This window comes from Arachis stenosperma, chromosome 1, assembly GCF_014773155.1.
Source record: "Arachis stenosperma cultivar V10309 chromosome 1, arast.V10309.gnm1.PFL2, whole genome shotgun sequence".
NCBI lineage: Eukaryota > Viridiplantae > Streptophyta > Magnoliopsida > Fabales > Fabaceae > Arachis > Arachis stenosperma.
In genome coordinates, this window is record NC_080377.1 from 13,152,154 (window position 1) to 13,177,337 (window position 25,184).

General features: G+C 33.3%; 2 protein-coding genes across 4 annotated transcripts; one reads left to right on the plus strand and one right to left on the minus strand.

Moving 5' to 3' along the window:
• Positions 1-2,103: 2,103 nt before the first annotated feature.
• LOC130966537 (glutamate receptor 3.6-like) lies at positions 2,104-7,319 on the plus strand. The gene is made up of 7 exons (XM_057891354.1): positions 2,104-2,142; positions 2,334-2,622; positions 3,377-4,728; positions 4,812-5,089; positions 5,233-5,264; positions 5,678-6,084; positions 6,834-7,319. Exons 2-7 carry the CDS (start codon positions 2,352-2,354, stop codon positions 7,317-7,319), a joined length of 2,826 nt encoding a protein of 941 aa, XP_057747337.1. The 5' UTR covers positions 2,104-2,142; positions 2,334-2,351.
• Positions 6,629-15,122, minus strand: LOC130966542 (mitogen-activated protein kinase kinase 2-like). 3 transcript variants are annotated; one of them, XR_009081285.1, is made up of 3 exons: positions 14,558-15,122; positions 14,325-14,453; positions 6,629-8,600 (listed from the first exon to the last, which is right to left on the minus strand). XR_009081285.1 is itself a non-coding variant. In XM_057891361.1 (3 exons), the coding sequence occupies exons 1-3, from the start codon at positions 14,564-14,566 to the stop codon at positions 13,098-13,100; spliced, it is 336 nt and encodes a 111-aa protein (XP_057747344.1). In that variant the 5' UTR covers positions 14,567-15,122; the 3' UTR covers positions 12,975-13,097. The 3 variants fall into 3 exon arrangements, 2 of the variants coding, with proteins under 2 accessions (XP_057747344.1, XP_057747350.1); XM_057891361.1 differs by lacking the exon at positions 6,629-8,600 and adding an exon at positions 12,975-13,295; XM_057891367.1 differs by lacking the exon at positions 6,629-8,600 and adding an exon at positions 12,975-13,689.
• Between the last annotated feature and the right edge of the window lie 10,062 nt (positions 15,123-25,184).

The window sequence follows — 25,184 nt, forward strand, 5'->3', positions numbered from 1 at the left end:
ATCTTCTCTTATTAATTTAAATTTTTTTAAATGAATAATTTTATGACATAATATCAAAATTTTATATCTAAAAAATTTAAAATTTAATTTTTAATAAATCCAAAAAATAAAAAGTAGCATAAAACAAATAAAAAAATACCTATACAAATAATTAAAACACTCTTTCTAAAACATAAATCACAATAGCACTGAGTTTCCTCTTCCTTGCTTAGGAATATAATAATCCTAGTTTCAAGGCAACTACACAAAAAGTGTAGTGTGTATGGTGTAGATTAGGGTTAAAACGTGTAACACTAACTTGACTTCTATCTTTCTTCTCATTTGAACCAATTGTGAATCACTTTATTGACTTGTTGACCAGAAGTGAACTTCAAGGTGCCAAGATAAAGAAGTAGTAAACTACTAAATGAAAATATAATAATCAATCATTTTGATTAGTTTAGGTTATCTATTGCAAGTGACAATAATAAACACTATATTAAATTCAACTATTAAAATAAATTATCAGTATAAAATATATATTAAAATATAAATATACGTTAAATTAAATAAATTAAATTAAATCATACATATATTTATATACAAATATATTGATAGCTGATTTTAATATACAAATAGTATTTTTGCAATGATAATTAGTTAAGGAGAAATTAGTAGTCTTAATTTAGTTCCTACTTGAATTTAAGACTTAATAATAAATAATTCCTTAAATAAAGGTTCGATATATTAGCAAATTATTTGTTTGTGAGTGGAGGTATGAAATGCGGACATATGAGTATAATCTTTATTTATGACCTATTTTGACACAGTTTTTTTAACAAACAAATTAAGTGGTTAAATTAAAGGTGCAAGTATTTAGAAAATAAAGTTTGTGAACTAACATGTTATGTAATATTTTCTAAATTAAAGAACCTTATGATTTGATTTAATTTTCAATCTCATAATTTAAATACATAAATAAGATTTTACAATTAAGAAAACCCAATATTAAATGGAATATTTTAAAATTTTATTTCCAACATGGGTGCAACCAAAATTAAAAATAAATTAAATATATAAAAAAAGTTAAAATTACACAAACTAAACATGATCCATTTAAATTGGTAGATCAGCAAATTGAGATTCTGTTTCTCTGTTTGCGGCAATATTATTGGTGCACTTTTCCTGTGTCATCTTCAATAATATCACCAAATATTATTAGTGCTTGCATTGTGCATTTGTGCTTCAATTCTTTGTTTGTCACAAACTGTGCCCACTAATAAATGGAAGTGTGAAATGTGAAAACGTTATTTAATTTCTTCTTGAGGATGATGATGACAATTGCTACACGGGTGGATAAGATATTTGAACAAAGAGTAATGTTAGATAATTAATTTTTTTAATTATTTTGTTTCACTTAAGTTTTTATTCTAAATCGTAAATTTTTAATTTAAAATCTAAAATTAGAAATTTAAATATTAAAGTTAGTTAATATTGACTAACTAAAAATTAATTTTTTATGATTTTTTTGAGTAAATATGTGCTTGTACTATTTATAAGGATTTTGAGTACCTAATTAAAGTAACCTATATTAATTTTTTTTATTTTATAATATTTTTTATACAATAAATATTTTAAAAATTCAAAGGTGTGTTTAATTTGTATTTTTATTTTTTATTTGTTTTTGTCCTTAAATTTTTGAAAAACAAGAAGATTAATTAGAGGTAAAATTAAAACAGAAAATATAATTTTATTATTTCTACTGTTTTTTTCCTTAATAAAATTTCAAAAACAAAAAATAATACTAAAAATAAAAATGAAAAATGAAAAAAAAAAAAAACCAAAAGCAACCTAAAATTTCAAGTTTTTCAATATGCTTTCTACATTTAATACTTTAACATAGAAGTGGCTATTTATGTATATAATTAGTTTGGATACAGCTAAAAGTTTTGAAAGCACTAAACACATGCATCATGATCTACTTGCTATATAAAAGGACTCCATTCTATGGAGCATAAGCATGCCAAAGACAATAAATTATTTCTGTGAAAGTGCAAGGGAAACACCTTTAATTTTTGATACTTTGTAAATTTCTCTCAAAGCTTTCAGCTTCTTCCTTTGAAAAAAAAAAGAAAAAATAAAAGAAAAGTACGTTAACGATCGGTACGTTAGTACTTATTTATACATCTGTCTTTTATAGTAATTAAATTTTTTCGCCTTTACAAAATCAATTTACCGAAATATATACTTTAATTTAAATTTCTAATAGTGTTTAAAATTTTTGTTTTTTTTTTTTAAACTTACAATGACATGCATGTTAGAGTGACTTTTTTTTTTGTTATACATATATGCAGAACAAATATATATAGAAGATGAGCAAAGATTGGGTTCTTATTGTGTTTGTGATATTTGTTTCAAGTAGTGGAATATTATTCAGCAATAATGTTTGTGCAAAACCACCTCCTAATGTTAACATAGGAGCAATTTTAGCTCTCAACTCAACCATTGGAAAGGTGGCAAAAATTGCTATAGAAGCAGCAGTGAATGATGTAAATTCAGATTCAACCATTCTCAGTGGAACCAAGCTTAACATCTCTATGCAAGACACAAAACTATCAACTGGATTTCTAGGAATCATTGACTGTAAGTGCATTATCAATCTCATACATATTTCTTAACATATTTCTTTGTTTACAAATTTCTTTAGTAAAGAGTAGAATCAGGTGAGGAGTGAATATTTATTAAATTTAGAAAACATTATGTACATTGCATGTGATAATATTTTTTAATAGTTTTTTTGCTAAAAAAAAAATAAACTTAATACTTTTTTACTGGAATTTTACTTTTCACTGTAGTATTATTACATTTTTTTTGGTCAAAATTAGATAAGTTTTAAATTCTTGTAAAATTGTCATTTAACTGATTTTTGTTTTGGTTATGGTGATTTTTTTCCCCAACACATAAATTTTAACAAACATCTAATTAAAAAATCAAATTTTTTAAAGCAAACATCTCAACCACTTTTTTTAAACAAAATTATTACTTTTTATTCATAATTTTTATTGTCACATTTTTTTTACTAACACTGTTATTCTTAACATATACCCTTATAATTTTACCTCTCATTATCGCGAACTTTAAATTCTAAATCACAAACTCTAAATTTATCTTGCACTTTTAACCTTCTATTAATCCTTAAAATGCCTTTAAAAATTAGAAAAAGAGTAATTTTAACACTAAAAGAAAAAAGTTAGTTAATGTTGACTAACATAAAAGTTGGTTCTTATACACTTTCTTTATAAAAACTAAAATAAAAACAATAAAATTTAACTCTTTTACTATTCCTTGCTCATTAATATTAGACCATGTTGATGAAAGTTTTATGTTTTTTTGATAGCATTGCTATTGATGGAGAAAGACACTGCAGCCATAATTGGTCCACAATACTCGGTAATGGCACATGTAATCTCACACATTGCAAATGAGATGCAAGTACCTCTCTTATCATTTGCAGCAACAGATCCTACACTCACTTCTCTCCAATTCCCATATTTTGTTAGAACAACACAGAGTGATCTTTATCAAATGTCTGCAGTGGCAGATATTATTGATCAATTCCAATGGAGAGATGTGATTGCAATCTTCATTGATGATGATCATGGAAGAAATGGGGTTGCTGCATTAGGTGATAAGCTTGCCGAAAAACGTTGCAAGATATCACACAAAGCAGCCCTTAAGCCTGATGATACCAATGTCAACAAGGAAGAAATCAATAGTGCATTAGTTAAAATTGCTTTAATGGAGTCTAGGGTTATAGTTCTTCACATTTACCCTTCTTTTGGCCTTGAAGTTCTTCATATTGCACAATCATTAGGCATGATGGTAAGTGGTTATGTGTGGATAGTTACTGATTGGCTCACAACTGCTCTTGATTCTGATCCTTCATTGGCTACAACTTCAATCATGAATGATATGCAAGGTGTTATCACCTTGAGAATGCACACACCAGATTCAAGAATCAAGAGCAATTTTGAGTCTAGGTGGCCCAAACTAGCTCATCAAAATAATGATGAGGGTCCTTTTGGATTGAACATCTTTGGTTTATATGCTTATGACACTGTTTGGACCTTAGCTTATGCACTTGATGCATTCTTTAGAAGTGGTGGAACTTTGAAATTTTCAAATGATTCAAGTCTAAACACTTTAAGGGGTGATGGTGATACCCTTCATCTTGATACAATGGGAATGTTTCTTAATGGTAGCATGTTGCTTCAGAAGATTCTAGAAGTTAATCGAACCGGTTTAACCGGCCGAGTAGAGTTTTCTCAAGATGGAAACCTAATGAATCCATCATATGAGATCATTAATGTGATTGGAACTGGGGTTAGGAGGATTGGATTTTGGTCTAATTCTTCTGGCCTTCACACTGGTGAACAAGTTCCAAACCATGGAAATTCAAGTGAAGGGCTTTATGGTGTGATATGGCCTGGCCAAACAACACAAACACCTAGAGGTTGGGTTTTTGCCAACAATGGAAAACAATTGAGAATTGGGGTGCCACTTAGGGTTAGCTACCATGAATTTGTGTCAAGAACTGAAGGCACTGACAAGTTTAGTGGTTATTGCATTGATGTGTTCACAGCTGCCTTGGAATTGTTGCCTTATCCAGTCCCAAATAAGTTTATTCCATTTGGTGATGGTAAAACCAATCCATTGAATTCATTACTTCTTCAGAGGGTCACACTTGGTGTGAGTATCTATTATTAAATGTTATATGGTATCCATTTTAATATATTATATGATTATTGAAACCCTTGTTATGATATGTGCAGGAGTTTGATGCTGTGGTGGGGGACATTACCATTACCACAAACAGAACTAAGATTGTGGATTTCACACAACCATACATTGAATCCGGTTTAGTTGTTGTGGCACCAATAAGGAAGATGAAATCTAATGCTTGGGCCTTTCTAAGACCATTTACTCCAATGATGTGGCTTGTCACAGGAATGTTTTTCTTAGCTGTTGGGGCTGTTGTTTGGATTTTAGAACGTCGCTTGAATGATGATTTTAGAGGCACTCCTAGGAGACAATTTGTCACCATTATATGGTAATTTAATTATTAATTTGTGCCAGAACAAATAAAATTTATTTATTTTTCTAATCTAATAAAATTTGATTTAATATGTTGAATAATAATAATAGTGTAAATTTTAACAAGATTTTAACTTTTAGATTTATTTCTCTATGCAGGTTTAGCTTCTCAACCTTGTTCTTTGCACATAGTAAGTGGTTAAAATTTTATTTATCCAGTGGTATTGTTGTTTTTCTATATCTTGTATTAGTTCAAATAGTATAACTCATTTAATTGGTTACATACCTTATATAGGTTTAGTATCATAAATGATTTTAGAGTACACCTTTAATTTTATCTATGAGTGAAATTGTAGAGGATATAATATTTTGTACTTAAGATTTTGAAATAATTAGTTTTATAATATGGTATCAGAATTTTTATGATCGAAAAATTTAGAATTTAATTTATTATCTTATAAAATATACTTTTAGCATAAAATAAATAAAAAATACCGAAAATCTATGCAAATTTTATACAAATCGAAAAAATAAAAACTCTTATGATATAATTATTCGTGTGTCTTATAGAGCCTAATTAACATACATTCCTATTTCTTTGTAGGAGAGAAAACTGTTAGCACTCTTGGGCGATTAGTCTTAATCATATGGCTGTTTGTGGTTTTAATACTGAATTCAAGCTACATTGCAAGCCTAACATCAATTCTCACAGTGGAACAACTCTCTTCCCCAATTAAGGGGATTGAAAGCTTAGCAACAAGCAATGAACGAATTGGTTACTTGAGAGGATCATTTGCTGAGAATTATCTAACAGATGAACTCAACATACATAGGTCAAGGCTTGTTCCTCTCAATGACCCTTCAGAATATGAGAAGGCATTGAAGGATGGAGCTGCTAATGGTGGTGTTGCTGCAATCATAGATGAACGTGCATACATGGAGTTGTTCCTAGCAACTAGGTGTGAATTTGGGATTGTTGGTCAAGAGTTTACCAAGATGGGATGGGGCTTTGTAAGTATTTTGAAATATGCTTCTTTATTTTTTAATATATATATATTAAAAAAAATCAATTTTAAAGGATGACATTTCACCAAGACTACTAACCCGTTTAGCGACGGTTTGAAATCATCGCAAAAACCCTCCAAAACCGCCACTATTTGCAGTTGGTGGTGTGGGTGTATATATATTATATTTTTCCTCATATGTTTGTGTTTTAATTTGATGCTCACTTACACAAACATAAACATAATATTAATAATTTAATATGTTTGTAGCGCTGGTTTTAATTTGTAAGGGAATGTAACTATTTTTTTTTAATCAACTAATAAAGTAAGATTTTTTTTTTAAGAAAAAGACTGATTATATATTATTAAATGAAAAAAATTTATTTAGATCTTTTCTTATTATATATACTACTCTACCATTTCTATTTTTATTTCTGTTGAAATTGAACTATCTAAGAGATCCCTAAATGAATATTAGAGTGAAACTAATAATTAAAATAAATATCATATATTAAAAAATCAAATATAACAAATAGGTATTGACATAATAATCTAAATATTTAAGCGATAATATTAAGGAGATAAAAAAATACAATCAAAACTTATTTTATTTAACATTTGTTAATTATTACAATAATTAATAAATATTAAATAAAACAAATTCGTTCCAGCTGTTTTTGGCTAATTTTTTTGTTACTAAATATTTTCGATATTTTAGATATTTCTAAAAGAGGTACATTCTTTAAATATTTACAGGCCTTTCCAAGAGACTCTCCCTTAGCAATTGACATGTCAACAGCTATTCTAAAACTATCAGAGAATGGTGATCTTCAAAGGATTCATGACAAATGGCTAACAAGAAGTGCTTGTAGCTCAGAAGGTGCAAAGCAAGGGATAGATAGGCTTGAGACTAAGAGCTTTTGGGGCCTCTTCCTTCTTATTGGCATTGCATGCTTCATTGCTCTCCTTTGCCATGTTATTAGAATGACCTACCGTTTTAAGAGGCATTATTCAAACAACACTACTAGTAATGACAACCTTGGAGGCTCATCATCTTCTTCTTCGCGTTCTTCTCGTATCAAATCTTTCTTTTCATTTGTCAATGGAAGAGAAGAGGAAGAAGAGATGGAAGATAAAAATGGGAAAAAGAGAAGGCGCAAAGATAACAGAGTGGCTCATGAAGGAGAGGTTTCAACATTGCATGATTCAAACGTTAGCATCCATGTTGAAAATGGTGCCTAATTAAGGCTTACAAGTATATACATAACTATAGTACATGTAGCATTATGCATGGTTTCAAATTATGGCCATCATTGTGTGTCGATGTGACATAGGAATATGTGAAGTTTCTTAGATATAGGTTTTTAAAATGGCAATTTCTAATATGTTTATGTTTATGGTGGTTATGATAGTTATATAAATGTTGTTAAATTAAAATATTTTTTTTACATTTCGATAGTATTTTTTTAGCAATATTTTTTAAAAAATGTTATTAAATAATAAAAAAATTACTTTTATTTTGGGCAATATTGAGAGCAAGATTCTGGCACATGACAGCCAGTCCCGGAAGACCTATCTTGTCTTCCTGTTCAATGGTTAATAATGATAATGCATATGAGAATTATAAAGTAGGAAGGTTCTTGAGGAAAACAAAAATATGTAAACTACAATCACAGAATACAGAAAGCACATAAAAAACTTTCAGATTTATGAATGCGGGACTCAAGATGCCATCAATAAGTAAAACTTCTACCAAGTTCAATAGGAAGTATAATGAACTTGAACACGTTCCAAGAATGAAGACTATGATACTGTAGAAATGTAATCACTAATCAAACAAGGAAGACCAATAAACGTGATCATCACACTATCTAAACATTGGAGTAATGTTACCCAACATATTGGGTTCTTAGGTTTCCCTGTCGAATGTCGATCAATAGTAAAATTAGCATCCCAACAAGCAAACAAGTTTTAAACTTTCCTAGATTTGCAGTTTCTGCCTCAAAATCCACAGGCATGCAACTTTTACAAGATCTCACATTCCAGTTGTTTTATTTTTCCAAAATCTTACAACACAACAGCATAGCCCCAAACCATACTCCCTCTAGCTCAAATTAATTGTCATTTTGACTTTGTACATTCATACATCAATATATATGGATTGAATTTGTATCTAAAAACATTGATTAGATTTATGAATGTACCAAAGGTTAAAATGACGGTTATTGTGAACCGTAGCTACTATCAACTGTATTTACTACTACATGCAAAGCAGTATCAGCAAGATCAACGTTCAATAAAATCATCTTCACCACAACTAAGTCAATCGGTAAGAAAATACTGCACAGCAGCACACATTACTAAATTATCATCAACACTAAAGATCAAAAACCCAGAACATGGCACGTAAAGCTGCTGGAGAGGACACTTTGCCTGAGGAGGATCCTTCAAACCCATCTTCAAACCACTCCCTGAACCATCCCGGTTGGAGAGCTTCCTCTTTACTAATCAAATTTCAAACTACTGTAACCAAATCAATGAGTATGTAACACTAATTTTTTTAAGACAACCATCATTACTTGATTAGTTTTTCAAATCTATGTGAAGCAATGCAAATTCACTATAGTTGTTTTAAGGTTTCTGTTTTTTACATTATTATATCTTTGTTTGCATGTTTTGCAGGGTATCAGGGCAGAGTTTTAAGACTCTATTGATGAAGGCTTTGCATGAGGAATGAAAGGCTAAAATTTTGTAGTTTATTCTAATGTGTGCTTTGATCCAATTTCTTTGCCATATAGGATGAGATTTTTGTGGCCTATTTGATAGTATATTAGAGAAGATCATGCTAAAGGAGAATGTAACCCTTTTGTGTTTATTTAATGCTATGAGATGACCATTTAATACTTTACTCGATGCAGCAAAAGGCAGAGAAAAAACTTGCAGCAACATAAGAAAACAGTCACATCTAACAACACCACAAAATCACTTAACTACAACATGACCAGAAATTCCAATATGAACAACTATAGTTATTCTCAATGAATATGAGCACTGAAAACTCAGACATCTAGGTCAGCAAAGCATTAATTTATGGGAAGGTCAGCAAAGCATGAAAAAACAATGTTTTTTTTTTCTGGTTAAGATGAAAGAACAATGTATACTGTATAGTATTGAAGATTGCCAGAATCATTTAGATGCGTATTGGAAGCAGAAATCATCTACCCTGTGGAAATTGTTGCCTGACTTTTGTTCTTCTGCTGTGTGTTACATTATCCACCAGATGGAAGCTGAACTAAACATGATAAAAACTGAAACACAAGATTACGTAAATAGATGTTCAGCTGAGGCAAAGCAAATGTTGGAGGATGTCCACGTAGCAAGTCATGACCTGGATATTATGGAAAGAGAGGCAGCTGAGGGTCTAAAGGTAATTCCATGGTTGTTAATTCTTTAGTAAGTAAAGGCTACATTTGGAAGAGCGATTGAGACAGAGACCGGAAGACTGAGACTAAATTAAGTCTCTGAATTGTATTTAGTATAACATGTGCAAGATTGAGTTATGTCTCAGTGTTTGTTGGAAAAGGAAAAATGGGGTTAGATTTGGAATTTAAAAAGTTGAATAAAGATTATTTTAAAAATAAATGTTATTAAAGTTTTAATCTCCTTGTGTCCCACTTTCTGGAAGTACTAAAGAAACTGAAATTTTGTGTTTCAGAACAAACACTTTAGTCCCAATCTCAGTCCTTGCTTACAAAGGCTACCTAATTGAATTTGTGAAGACTTGAACATATCTCAGGCGTCATTCTCTTCATTGTATTCAGGACTCAATCAATCTTGAGAGATAAGCTATGTTTCTGGCATAGTTCTTGTGTAACATGATTGCATTGGTACTGGTTCCTTTTTCAGGCTAATAGGCTACCCAATTGAATTTGCAGGAAGCAATTAAATAAAGTGAAGAAAAAATACAAATGCGTTAGTGTTAAGGTGGTTTTTAATTTTCTGAGTTAGTGTTAAGATTGTTAATTTTTCTGAGTTTAGTGTGTTCTTGAATTTGTTAATTTTGTTTTGTTATGTCCTTGGTTCCAGCAGAACTAGGACCTCAGCTTCCTTGGCAGATAAGAAAGACTCCAACTCCTTCACCTGAGCCACAACTTTTCCTTCTCCAGGTTTGTTTCTGCTAAAACCTTCCTCTCTCTGTCTTTCTTTTTTAACTCTTCTCTTGACCTATTCAACACACTTGGTTTCAGTTGGAAATATCTACCATCTTTCTTGGTTCTATTTTGAGTCTCACATTGATTCTTTATTCATTAAATATTGAAGCTAAGGAAGTTCTCCATAAATGATCATACAAATCTTACTGAGGCTTCCCGTCAAATCATTTTTGCGCCTCAAGAGTGTTTCCAAGCTTTGAAACAAACTCATCTCCGACCCCAGATGTGCAAAATCTCACTTCGAACTCTCTCTCGTGCCAGCAATAGACGCATCGTCGTTTCCCTTTTTGCTGTTGATCATCGATTCGTTGACATAGTACTATGAGGTTGTTGCTACAATAATAAATCCCCTTGCTACAATAATAAATACCTCGCTTTGTACCACTATAATAATTATCTATCATTTTCTAAATTGATGATTCTTGGATCATGCCGAGAATTTGTAGTTTCGTACCATCACCCATATTTTTTCGTCACATGGGACAACACATCCATTTCATTCTGTAATTCTAAGAAATTTCTGGATTTTACGGGTTATACCATTCACATGTTCGGAAGCAAGCTTTTCTTTGACTACTTGGTAGTTTCAACTTAGAATGATATAGAGAAATTTTGGAAGGATGGAGAGGAGAAAGGTCACTTTGATTTTCTCTCCTAGAGGTCCAATTCATGGACTAGTTTTAAAGAGGATGTTCGGAGTGAAGCCTGGCACCTTCATTGTTCTTTAACGGAACTATTCACTTTTGATTTTTTATAGTAATGATGAAGCTGCTATTCCTGTCATTGATACCAGTGAAAGGAAGAGATTTTCAGAAATTCCTAGAATCTGTAGGAAAGGGTTTGTTTGGCCGTCTGGGATATGTGTGATGAAAGAGTAAAATGTGCAATCTTTTTGGAGTTCTTATTGCACATTGTACTCTTTCATCACACATATCCCAGAACTATCCACGTCATGATAGTAACGTAAAGCTAAACACCCTCCAAGTCCCACGAGATGGCCAAACCAATCCTCTCCTACTTGTTTCGGCATAGGAATATCGGAAAATCTCTCCACTAGTATCAGAGACAAGAATAATAGTTTCATTATTACCATAATAAATCAACAAGTGAATAGCCCGTTAAAAGAACAATGAAGGTGCCCAACGTTCACTCCTCTTTAGTTTGTCAGGAATACCACCCTCCTTAAAACTAGTCTATGAATTGGACCTCAAGGAGAGGAAACCAAAGTCGTCTTTCTCCTCTCCATAGTTCCAATTCTTCTATCCATCCTTCCAAAGTTCCTTTCCATCATTCTAAGTTGAAATTACCAAGTAGGCATCTCTCCTTGCGTCCTACCCAACCCCAAAGAAAAGCTTATCTGTGAACATCTGAATGCTACAACCATCAAAATCCACAAATTTTTTATAATCATGCAGCAAATGAAATGGCTATGTTCTCTCCAAATACTGGTTAGATATAACGAAATAGTGTGGGTGATGGTACGAAAGTACAAATCCTTGGCATGATGCAACAATCATCAACTTAGAGAATGATGAATAATTACCTTTGACAGTGGTACAAAGAGCGGCATTTACTATTGTAGCAAGGGAGATTTATTACTGTAGCAACAACAGCATCAACATAAGTAGCACATGACATGGCATCGAAGTCAATGGATCCGTGATCAACACTATAAAAAGGAGCGAAGATGCATCGAAGTGAGATTTTGCAAATCCAGGTAGGAGATGAGTTTCTTCCAAAGCTTGGAAACACTCAAGGCGCAAATGTTGTTTGGCAGGAAGCTTCAGTAAGATTTCTATGATCATTTCTGAACTTACTGTTGATTTGTTCCATAGTTGGTTCACACCACTTAACTTCAATCTTGAATGAATAAAGAATCAACATGAAACTCAATAGAACCAAGAAAGGCGGTACATATCTCCAACAGAAACTCAAGTGTGTTGAATAGGAAGATCAAGGACAAGCTGTTGAATAGGTCGAGAGTAGAGTTAAAGAAGAAAGACAGAGAGAGAAAGGTTTAAGGTTGCAGCGCTGGAGGCTGAGGTCTGCCACTGGAACAAAGGACATAGCAAAACCACGTTAACACTAACGAAGGAGGAGAAGCATAGAGAAGCAAGAAGTTAAGATCTATAAATCCACCTTGGAACAACCTATTTTAAATTTGACACAACATGAAGTGAATGAAGCTAGCACAAAAATAAGCCGAGGCAGAAGGAGAAGATGGGAGAGTGATTAAGTGAAGAAGATGAGGAATTTTTTTGTTTTGGTCAGGGTCCAGGCTAACAGACTAGCCCAGACCGCAGAAAACCGGAGCCCCCAACCCCATGACCCGACCCGGCGATTGATGAACTCTCCTCCTCCAACCCTATGAATTATTTTTCTTTTTGTTATTGGGGCTGACAGGAAAAGTCCAATTTTCCTGAATTGGCCCAAACTGACCGGAAATGAGAATCCATTTTCTTTTTTTTTTATATGTTAGAATAAATATTTTGTTAACCACAAAAAAAAAAAAGATAATAATTTTCTTGAATGCATTCTTATTATAAATTATTTAATTTTTAACGGTAAATGGTCTCAAATATCCATGATGAGATTACCATATAATCAAATTTTAAAATAAAAAATGTTATGAAATAAAGTTTTTAAAAATACCTCAAACATTTTATTTATAATTATTAAATGTTGAAGTACTTGGCTGAAAAGACATTTCAAAGATAATATTTAAATTAAGTAAATTATTAAAAATGATAGAGTATATAATTTTTCTTCGATTGTCACATTTAAAATAGTAGTTGCTTTTGTATTTATCCTATATTATCATAATTATAAAAGACAGCATGTTGTAGTGGAATTTCAAGCTGTCAACCTTCCTAAGCATGGTGGCACTGTTTTTGTTAGGAATGTTCATGGGCCGGATGAAGCCGGGTTCGATGTGACCCAGATCCAGGCCGAAATATATACCGGGCATATTTGTTAGACCCGAACCCGGCCATAGACCCGATGAAACCTACACATTTTCGGGCCACAATTATACCGGGTGAAAACTTGACCGTTAACAATAATTAATAAAACACAATCAGCAAACATGAAGAACAATTCAATAATAATCAGCAAATCAAAAAGACAGAAACCTTATAATAAAACATGAAGAACAAAACAAATCAACTAAACAATAAACTAAATAGAACAATAATCAACTAAACAAATTAGTAAAAAAATAAGTAATACTTTAGATCAAATCAGTAAACACATCAACTGAACAAATCAGAAAAAAACTGATTAGACCATTTATGTTGCGCCAACTGCACAACCCCTCCAGTTCCTTTTCCAACCACTTTGATTGTGTCTATATTTGCCAAACTTAGCTGGTTGTCTATCGGCATGATCGGGTTTGGAGGTGGCTGATAATATGACATATTACAGCCATATATTAACAGAGTAGGAGAAATCAGCCAGCATATGTATTGTGCCAAAAATATGAAAAAATAAAACAAAAGTGCAGGAATCCAATCTTTAAACCATGCCCTCATTATATTAAAAAGCATAATTTTGGGAGTTAGATTTCATTATAACTACATATGTGGAGTTTAACATGAACAAGTTTGAACTGAGACACTCAAAAAGTTTAAATGGAATTGAAATGAAGGTCAAGAACAAGATTATTCCGTGCTCGTGAATTGAGTGACTTCAGCTGAGCAAAATGCATAATTTTATTTTAATAAGCTTGCAGCTTGAGTCTCTATTTAAAGACAAAGCAATCAAGAAGAGAAATTATGACAGAAATTAAATTATGTAACAATATCTCCTTCAGTTCAAAACAGTAGCAAAAGCTAAGAAATATGCTCCATTTGGGTTTGGAAGCATCAACACCCACACCTAATCAGAGTTCTAATAATAAAAAATCAACACCCACACCCTTAATCAGAATTTTAATAACCAAAATCAACACCCACATCCCTAAATTCACAAATTCTAATAATCAAAATCCCTGTTCCCTAATCAGAATATTAATTAAACAATAAAATTAATTATTTACCTGAGAAGAAGACCGGCGAAGAGAGCGGAGCAGAAGGAGCGGGACTAGCAGAAAGCGATTGTTCAATCTTCCCAACTTATTGATGTTCTGCTCGTCCTCCCATGTCACTTCCGTGTCGGATCCTCCTCCCTTCAACGACGAAAAATGGAATATCATAAATTAGGAGGGAAAATAATAGAAAGAAGATTGCGATTCAAAGGAACATTGATTCGAAGCTAGGGATTTTTTATTACCTGCTGCATGCTATTGACTCAATTTAGGGTTTCCTGCTGCATGCTATTGACTCAATTTAGGGTTTCTTGATTCCATTCATAGTATCAGTTTCAGTACCATTGGGAGCTACCGTTGACAACTCTCGAGGTGGTGGGCGGAACGGTCCCTCGCCACAGCTGGGAGGTGCAGAGAGCGAGGCTGTGAGACCTAGGGAGAGAGCGGCTAGGTTTCGTACTCCGTTTGGGGGTGGGGCTTGGGGGTTACTGGGTAGGCTAGTGTCCGCGTCTCCGCGAGGCCAAAGACGATGCTGTGGGTGGCGGCGGGGGGTGGTGCTGGCTCCGCAATGATGGTGTTGGCTGGTGCTGTCCGCGAGGAGATGCTGGGAGGAAGGGTTCGGCGGCGCTGTGTGAAAAACTGGAAGAGTTCGGCAGCGCTGGGAGGTGGTGAGAGGAAGGGGTTCGTCGGCGCAGGGAGGTGGTGGGAGGACGGGGTTCACGCAGGTTGGGAGTGGGAGGTGCTGGCTGTTGGGAGAGTGGGAGTGGGTTTCGAGAATAGAGAGCGCAGAGTGAGAGGGCTGGTGGCTAGGTTAGGTCACGCTGTGGGAGGTTGGGGAGGGTTGGTCTTGTTTGAGTTTTTTTGAACCGGTTCGGTTAGGGTTTTCAGTGTCAAAATCGAAAACCAAACCGAATCGCAATAAAAACAGCAAACACAATTTTTTTTGGTTTTTTTGTTTTCGGTTTATTTAGTTTTCGATTTTTCGGTTCGGTTGATCAGTTTTGTTCAATCAGTTTTGAACACCCCTAAGAAGAAGTAGACGACCGGACCAAGCAGAGAAGCATCAATGGTCGCCAAAAAACAGGACAACACCGTAGGTCGTCAGTCGAACGACGAGCTTTGCCGGTGACTTGTGTGAGACACGGAGGACTGAGAAGACGAGGAGGGGAGGAGGGTGCGACTGCGTGGTGCGTGCTAGGATACTAGGAGTGGGAGAGAAGACGAGGTCAGGGGTTAGCGTGGACAGTGGGGATTGCCGAACTGGGGACTGGGGACTGGGGGAGTGAGGCTGAATGGCTGAGGGAGGTAGGGAGCTTGAGGGCTGCGTTGTTGCGTTGTTGTGTTTACACCTCCCACCCTAGCCCTAATTGTGTAATGTATATGATGACCGGGTTAGATCCAGGTGATTCGAGCCGGTTTTACTGTCTTCTCAGATTTTATTTCTTCTCTCCGAATCAACTCCGAATCATTTCGGATCCAGATTTTCATCATCCAAAATATTTCGGACTCGGGCTGAGTTTTTGAGACAAACTGAACCGTGTGCACCCCTAATTTTTGTCGTGTTTATCATTTTACATGCCATGCCATGATGTATGCCTATTTGCGAATGTGGCCAAATCTTATACAGAAGCAAAAGAAGTTGGTTTGGATATCTACATTATTTGTAAGATTTTTTTTTCTTCTATTAATACCATGTTAGCAATATCGTTTATTTGACAAAATTTTAGAAGTAATCACTTAATTTTTTTCAAATCAACTATTATTTTCAAATAAGCAAAAAAATAAAAATAATAGAAATATATGCAAATTAGGGCGCAAAATTACCAATGACAATAATTAAAAATTAATAATGTCCAACCAAATTTGTAACTTACAAAGACATTAAATCCATATCCCTATATTTATTATATCTTACCGTTATAAACAATACAATAAATTTATAACTCTAATAATTAATTTATTAATTTATATAAATAACTCATTAAATGTAATAAACATCCATATTACATATGTCACAATAATATTATTAATCATAATAAATTTTACATTACAAATATTCAAATTTCATGCTATTTGAACTACTTATAAGTCTCTTATCACTATTCCTTCAAATAATATCAAATTTAGCACAAGAAATTTATTTCTGAACTACACAACATCTCAAACTTACTCAATGGAGCATTATTCTTTGGACAATATCACCAAATAAACAGACAATTGGTTTATCAAAGTTCACATAGTTTGTCTATGAGAAACATTAACACCCACACATGAAGAGGAGTCTCTTTGTTTAGAAATAATTATATTAGATGAAAAGGTACAAATAAACATATTTATTGTATTTTTAAATTGAATTTCCAAAAAAAATTACTTTAATTATTTTTACTTTATACTATTTCAATTATTATTATTATCAAAAATAACTTATTCAAAAAAAATTCATACATTTTTGTTCTTTTTATTGTAGATGTCATTGAAAAACTGCATGCACTAGAAAAAGAAGAATAAGTAGATGTTAAAGGAAAATCCACAAAAATACGAAAAATAAAATTAATACTAAAAGAGTAAAAAAATATTCAAGCAATTCATTTTTCATTTATATATATCGTTATTAAAAAATACTAATAATTTTAGGAATATCGTGTTGAAAGTCACGTTGTTAAGAAATCTATCAAGTCAGATAAATAAAGAAACTACAATACAAATAAAGAGTCAAAAAATTATTGCATCACATCAACATTGGTTAGTGAATATAAAGGTACGATCTTTTTCAAAAAATTTTAAATCTATTATTTTTCTTAGTTCAAAGAATTATATTTTATATAATGCATTAAATGAAACAAATACAACACAATCTTATTTTATATAACCTATTATATTATAATATTTTAGGTGATTATTCGATTAGCACAATTTCGAGTACAAAAATCTACATCAATCCACAAATTGAAGAATTCGCACAGCTGACTTATGGGTATTTCATAACTAATAAGTCTCTCAAAAATTAATTTATTTATTTAATTATTCAGTTTAAAAAATATAAAAAAAAATCCTAAATAGAACTGATCAACATAAAGAAGTAATGGAGATACCAAACCAAGACAATGCCAACACAAATCTTCAAAGCAGAATGATTAGAAATCGAATAATTATCCAAGATCTAATGGCCATGCAATTGGAATCTGATGATCATGTAAGACAAAAAAAAACTCACATTATGCATCATACATTTATACTTACTCAAATATTATATACCTAATGATAACATAAAATAAATATTGGAATAGGAAAATATCTTCACAATTTTAGCAACTATAAACGAAATTGATGACAAATTTGGATGGAACTATGTTGAATGTGAAAAGTGTTAGAAGAAAGCATATAAAATAGGAGACAACTATATTTGTGGCACATGTAATCAAACACCACAATATCCAACAATAAGATATCTCTATATACTTTTCATAATCCCATCTATCAAATTATTACTTACTAATCTAATACTTATTTTAGGTTTATAATTCAATTAAAGGTTTCATATCAAAGTGCTACAATAACTTTTATACTATTTGATGGCGAAGCAAAAAAATTATTAGGCACAACAGCTTGAAATCTAATGACATTCCAGAAAAATAATGACATTGAAGCATCACCCCAATTGAAAAATTTGTGCAACCTCACACTTATATTTGAAGTTAAAGTAAATGATTTTAATCTCAAAGAAGGTTCTTAATAATACACTGTTAGTTCCAACCAAAAACACTGAACCTCACTACCCATTACAATAAATAGAATAGGTAATACTCCAAAAAAAGCACTTATTCAAAATATCATTTTTATTTCTAATTTAAATTATTCTTTGATTATAGGAACCAATTTCGCCAACACTAATATCATCAGACAAAGACCACATACCCATCAAGAGATTAAGGAGAAAGAAAACTAAACAAATTCAAGACACATATTTAAAAGAATAACATACATAAAAAGATGGATCAAACAACACAATAGAAAGTGCATACAACTCAACAATTCATAAAGAACATGCCTTCACAAGAACCTACGACAAAAAGAAGAAAGCAATAACTCTAAGGTAGCGTTTGTTTGCGAGATAGAGACTGAAAGATAGTGATTGAGAGACAGTGACTGAGAGATGGGAATTTAAAAAAGTCTTAGTATTATGTTTGCCGTAGAAGTGTACATGATTCGATTATTTCTCAGTATGCTATTTGGTTTGAATTAAAACTAGATACTGAAATTGTTAAATTTACAAAAATACCCTTAAATTTTGTATGCAACCCTAATCCCAAATCCAAATTAAGTTTTTCAGAAATGTTGCCCTAACCCACTCCAACCATAACCCACTCTAGACCTCTTCTCGTTTCCTCTCCCCAAATCTTCCGATCTTCCCCGTTGCCGGCAGAAACACCGAGCGATGACGGCACGTCTGTCTCTAACGGTTCACAATCGCATCTTGAAGCCTCTGACGGTCCTCTCATTGCTGCGGATTGCGTGCTTCTGGGTTTGCGCCGCCACCATCGCCACCGTCTCGGAGCTGTGTCTCTTGTCTCGAGTGTTTGTCCCTCAATGGACCTGGTAAGTTCGTGAAGTTCAATGTTGATATCTGGTTTGGCATATCTTGAAAACTTAATCTGATATTACTACTGTATTTTCTTTCTGCTCCTTTCTAGTGCCTCTTCTTAACTGCAGAGAGAGTAAAAATGTAAACTTCTACTGGGTTGGTTGAATATCAGGTCTTCAAGTCTTGGAGTATTTACTTGCATCCAATATTCTGGCATACATAGAAGCCTAGGAGTCCACTTATCGAAGGTACGATTCTTATGTGCTTATTTGCATACTGAAGCTAAGGAACGAAGCCTAGTGTGTTTGGAACCTGCTGTAATCGTGTGTTTGATTCTCTTTTTTTGTTTTTCCAAGTTCAAAATTGCTTATAATTTTGAAATTATTTTAGAAAAGTGAAATGGTTATTTTCCTAAAACTATCTCTGCTACCAGTATGCCTTTAGACTATCCTCCTGTGAGAAACGAAAAACCTGTGATAAATAAGATCATGTTTTGAAATTTGCCTTTGTCTGCTAATTTGTTTGCATCTTCACATGAATCTGTGACCTTTTGTAGTCCTTAATACAATAAAATTGGGAAATCGGGGTTGGTAGGAAATTGCTCAAGTTGACTTGGTTCTGGTGTTGATGTTGTGTGAAAATTAAATACTACTGTCTTTGCCCCCATTTGCCTTTGAATTCTCTTTTTCTTTTCTTTTCTTTTATGGCATTTTATTATTATATCTCTAGTTGCAATGCTTGAAATAATTAAGCGGCCTCAGGTCTTGACTTTGAATTTTCTTTATCCTGAGAAAATTATAACTGAATTACAAAAAGAAAGATAATTAAAGGACGCCAAATGCTTATATGCTATAATAAAAAGTAGGAATCACACTGACCTTCAACTATGTATCAAATACATCTTTGCTGTCAACTTCGACACATTATTTTTCATAATTTCAGCCAAATCCACTGCATCCAAGCATGTCAGCGGCATACTGATACTTCTCCTTCAACCGCTTATGCTTATTCTTGTAGTGTTTCGCAGTTAAAGTACACCTAGGGAAGGCCTCCAGCATCTTCAAAGCTAGTTTCTCAAATGTTCCGGGTTTGAATTAACCACAGTCATCCCTCTGACCATCTACCACAAACTCCTCCATGAATCCAACAAAAGCATTAGTCTCTTCATCACTCCATATGCATTTGTTGTCCATTATCACCTAACAAAATTAACATAAATAACCATAAGCAAGAATTCGTAATTAACATAATAAATCCTAAACCACAAAATTAACATAAATAAACATAAATAAACCATAAACCACAAACATTTTACCCTAAAAGCAAAATTAACAAAATTAATATAAATAACCATAAATAAACCACAAACCACAAATCACTCCATAAAGCAAATACAAATATTTTATGCTAAACCACAAACAATTAGTTGCTATTACAAATAAAAAGTTACTATTATAATGTTTCCTTTCATAACAAGTCTTACAATTAAAATGCAGCTATTACAACACTGCTTAATCGATTACAACGTTCATTACTCTGCTACAACATAAATTAAGCTATTACTACTCCATACGACTTGTTCGCCACTCTTCATACATCTCAGTTGCTATGTTGTCACGCCAGTGTGTTCACTCGTTCGTGTTTCAAACCACATCAATCATTTCGTTCTGTGCCTCATCTCCATCATGCGAAAATTCCTCCAACATGCTACCTTGCTCCTCCGGATCTATATCCATATTCTTTCGAATAAAGTTTTGCAGCAAACAACAAGCAATAATTATTTGACTTCGTGTCTTTAGAGGATAAGAGCTAGGACTTCTTAAGATTGACCATCTCTTCTTGAGCAAACCGAAGCATCGCTCAATAATATTCCTGGCAGAAGAATGAACCCTATTAAAATATTCTTGGTAATTGCGAAGTGCACGTGCTCCTTGGGCACACTCTCTAACATGATATTGAGTGCCTTTATACGGTGCTAGAAACTTCGGACCATTTGTGTAACCAGCATAAACTAAATAGTAATTACCTATAGACAAGTAACACAAACAACGTAAGCTTAACTATCATGAACTCAAGCTCTATTTATAGGCTTAAATCCAAAGATGACATAATTACAGTGGGGTATCTTAAGACTATTGCGATGAGTTATTGCATCTTGAAGTATCTGTGAGTCAGATGCCGATCCCTCCCATCCACTGAGTGCATAAATAAATCCCATCTTCCGGTTACACACTCCTAAAATATTGGTGCAGATTTTACCCTTTCTTGTTCAATATCTTATCTTTTCAGATTCGGGGATTGTCACCTCTATATAAAAGCCATCTAATGCTCCCAAGCAACCCTATAATCCATAGAAAGTTATGATACTCAGATATAAAATCTTTCAGGCTGAAAAATAAATCATTCACATAATCGAGTAAGCTCTACCTTAAACCTTCTCCATGGTCAACACAATCCTCTTCAACTGGTGTAGCCTTGACAAATAAAATGCTTTGAATACGCATAACAGCCTTTAAAATCTTATTGAAATACTTACTAACTGTTTCTCCGAATCTACAAAATCTAACCTGCAGACTACGATTTTTTATGCGCTAAGATAATTAAGAAAGTTGCAACTTGCTCCGACAAGCTTACATGACTATCCTCTTTAAGTCCTCTTTGAACTTAGAGCAACTCACACAAATTAGCAAAGGCATTTGTATTCATTCTCAACTCCCAAATACAATTCCTATCACCCTCGCCAACAATACGCTCCAAAGCCTCACGTCTAATTCTACTATTCATTCTTCTGCCTAACGATAGTTGGTCAATACTTCTATCCATAAAGTAAACAAATAACGTAAGAACAAAAAACAATATCAAATCTTCATGGTTGGATCTCATCTCTTCATAAAAACACACGAATCGCTTAATAATTTCTGACCGCTCCATCTCCTCCTAACAAAGTCATTACATTAAAAAATGCATAAACATTCAACTTAATCTAACACTTCTTCATGCAAACTCTCTATATCTTCTTAGAACAAAAAAGAAGAATAAGAAATTGGAATCAAAACACATGTAACTCTATTTACTTCTCAATTTTATTTTAGTTTCAATTGGAAATCAAAACAGGAAATACAATAGAAACACAATAGAAATGATAATATCGATTTATCTCTCTCATTTCATAAACTGAACGTAAATTTTTTAGTTCCTTTAAGCAAATCAAAGTCTTCCAAAAGGCAAAAAAGAATAGAAGCTAATGAATAATGATAGGAAATTAGTACTTCTATCATTGCATTAAAAATTAAAATGTGAAGTGGTTGAGACTTGAGACAAACAACTGTGTCGTCATTATCACCTAAGTCATATCAAGCATATTTACATGAGAAATTGAAAGGAGATATAACATCAAAAAACAGGTAAATTGATATAAATCAAGCAGCTACCTGAACTACATTACAATATTTTTAACATTATATAAATCGGACATTTTATTCTATTTTTTTAACAAAGAAACAAAATCTAAACTACATTACAACACTAGGCAAAGAATTTCTTTAACTTCAATGCAACTACTTCACACCATTAACAAAATAATGACAAATCAAGTAAAATAGTAACTTGTCTTGTTTCAAATTTTAATTTCTCCAAATCAAAGTAACTAAACAAAACAAAAGTTTAAGAGGTTCTGAGTACAAATACATTTTTCAAACACAAACAATTTTGATTTAAGCATTACACAACAGTAATGGTTAAATCCACATATCAAATTGAATATCAGAAGAAGAGAAAAGTCTTATTGCTATGTCACAAACAAATCCACAGATTAAGGCACAACAAAAAAAATGAAAAGAATCGGAAAATTAAACAACATTTAGATAAAACTAACCTAGGTTACAGCAACTAGGACGACGAGTTAGTGGTTGACATCAACAGCAACAGGGGAGAGGTGTAACACCCCGTTACTCTAAGTCTTACCTCTAGCCGTAAAGTAAAGGATAACAAAGTGCCACGACAGTTCTAAAGCTTATAATACATAATATATATCCAAGAATTTATATAACTAGAAGCCCAATGAAGGAATAAAGCTCAAAGTCACATAAAGCGGAATTACAAAACACGAAGCATTCACACACGATGACTAAACGCGTAGGCACGGACAGAACATGACATAATATATACAAAAACCTTGTAGATAGCAATAGGATACACAAGGTAATAATTAATTTAAATAAGAGTTTTGAATACAACAGAGTTTTGAAGTTTAAAACAGCAACAACCTATCTCTCAAAGTTTTCAGAAATAAAGCCTTTAAGGCAACAAAGTTATATAAATACAAAGGATGAGAGAGTAACTACATCGAAATAATCAAAAAACAAAAGGTGATAAAAAATCTTTCGCTCCGTTACCATCTCGCAACTCACCGAGGTGGATTACGACCTGCATCTAAAAAACAACACCAGAATATGATATGAGAACCGGATGTTCTCAGTATGATAACAGTGCCCAATATATAAGATGTAAGGTTCCGGGATGTCAAAGGCAATCCTAGAACTTCACATCGATACGATATTCAAGCTTAACAAAATAAATAAATTAAACCATAAACCATAAACAGGGTTATCTAAACTTAGGGGATTTCTAACTGAAACTAGTCACACTGTTGTATCCCACAGCCTTCACCAACCTACCCTCCATGCAATCCCATCACCGCCGCCTACCTGACCTCCACAGCACCAAACAATCACAAGTATATACAAGCAAGTAATACACAAGTAATATTCATGTATAACAAGTAAGTCAAGAAGCAAGTAGGCATATTATACATTTAGGCAAACTACAAGTAATCAAAGCAAACAAGCACATAAGAGATGCATATGATGAATGCTTGTCCTATTGACTGTGACATCACATGCCGGTTATAGTGCCAAACCCGACACAAAATCTAGTCGGCAATTTCTGAATTAGTCTCTCTGTTGCGCATACTCGGGAGGAATAATTCTGAGAGATGAGTACCCCACCACCTTCTCCTTTCAGAGGGAAATGTTCCGAGGGAGAGTGCCCTACCACTTTCCTCTGGATGCCGCATGATTCCGAGGGATAGTGCCCTACCACCTTACAACCAGAGAGAAAATGCATACTCAAGAGAGGAATAATTTCGAGGGATGAGTGCCCTACCACCTTCTCCATGAGTGAAAAATGTGAGTGGAAAGCCCAACTTCAACCCTCACATCCGAACGTGGGCAGGAGACTACCACATCCCCTACGACGAAGAACAAAGCATATCAGAATCACATAATCCATCTCAGATGCCACTGCTCATATATAGCATACTTTCATTCATACCCATTCCATTAACCATAATCATTCATTTCCAAGTCTTAAACTCATCACCCATCCTTAATATCACAAGTTCATCATCAATATAGTATACTGTCAGATACCCAACTAGTCCATCCTCCCGTACACCAGAAATCTATGTCTCCGTCTTCTAACTTATTATAAAAAAATATCCGGTTAAACTCACTTATGGTATTTTCTATCTTTCAAAGCCTAAAAACAAGCTAAGGGATCTTAAACAAGCATTATGGAAATTTACAAGCTCTCCGAGAAGGTAAAATGGTTAAAAACAAGGTTTTTATTGAAAAACAGGGCAGTGTGTGTATGCATGGGGTATGCACTCCCAGAAGAGTTTTCTCAAAGTGTGCGTACGCATAGTGGTGTACGTACGCACACAAGGTAAAATTTTCCATTTTGTGTGCACGCACGGATACGTGCGAACGCCCCAAACAGAATGCATTTCCTAGCATGTGCGTCGCACAACTTGCAAATTTTACAGGGTGTGTGTGCACACCAGAGTATGCGAACGCTCCCAACAGTATGCATATCGCTGTGTGTGCGTGCGCACCAAAGTGTGCGTACGCACGTTTTTCTGAAAATCACAGGATATGCGTGCGCACAGTAGTGTGCGTACGCATAAGTGAAAACATGGCCCCTATTCAGAGCATGCGCACAACAGTGTGCGTGCAGACACAAACCAGAACTCATAATTTCTGTAACATCACAGAAATCAAATTTTAGGCACTAATTTCCAATGATCATATCTTTTTCTACAAAATTTTTATTTCCATGAAATCTATACCGTTTTAAAGCTCTTTGAATTATCTTTAATTTGATACAAAATTCAATCAATTTCAAAAACTGTACCTCAAGATATGATCTGCCAAAGTTGGCCTAAAATCCATTTTTTTTCAAAAATCTTAAAAACTAAATCTTTCCAACACTCTCAATTCAAAACCAATTAT

What these genes read in the sequence shown, in the direction of transcription:
- LOC130966537 (XM_057891354.1), top strand. Translation starts at nt 2,352, where the DNA reads ATGAGCAAAGATTGGGTTCTTATTGTGTTTGTGATATTTGTTTCAAGT. An exon ending in ATTTCTAGGAATCATTGACT is followed by an intron (nt 2,623 to 3,376) that starts GTAAGTGCATTA and finishes TTTTTTTGATAG; the next exon opens with CATTGCTATTGATGGAGAAA. An exon ending in CAATTTGTCACCATTATATG is followed by an intron (nt 5,090 to 5,232) that starts GTAATTTAATTA and finishes TTCTCTATGCAG; the next exon opens with GTTTAGCTTCTCAACCTTGT.
- LOC130966542 (XM_057891361.1), bottom strand. An exon ending in TTCGCCGGTCTTCTTCTCAG is followed by an intron (nt 13,296 to 14,324) that starts GTAAATAATTAA and finishes GAAAATGTGTAG; the next exon opens with GTTTCATCGGGTCTATGGCC.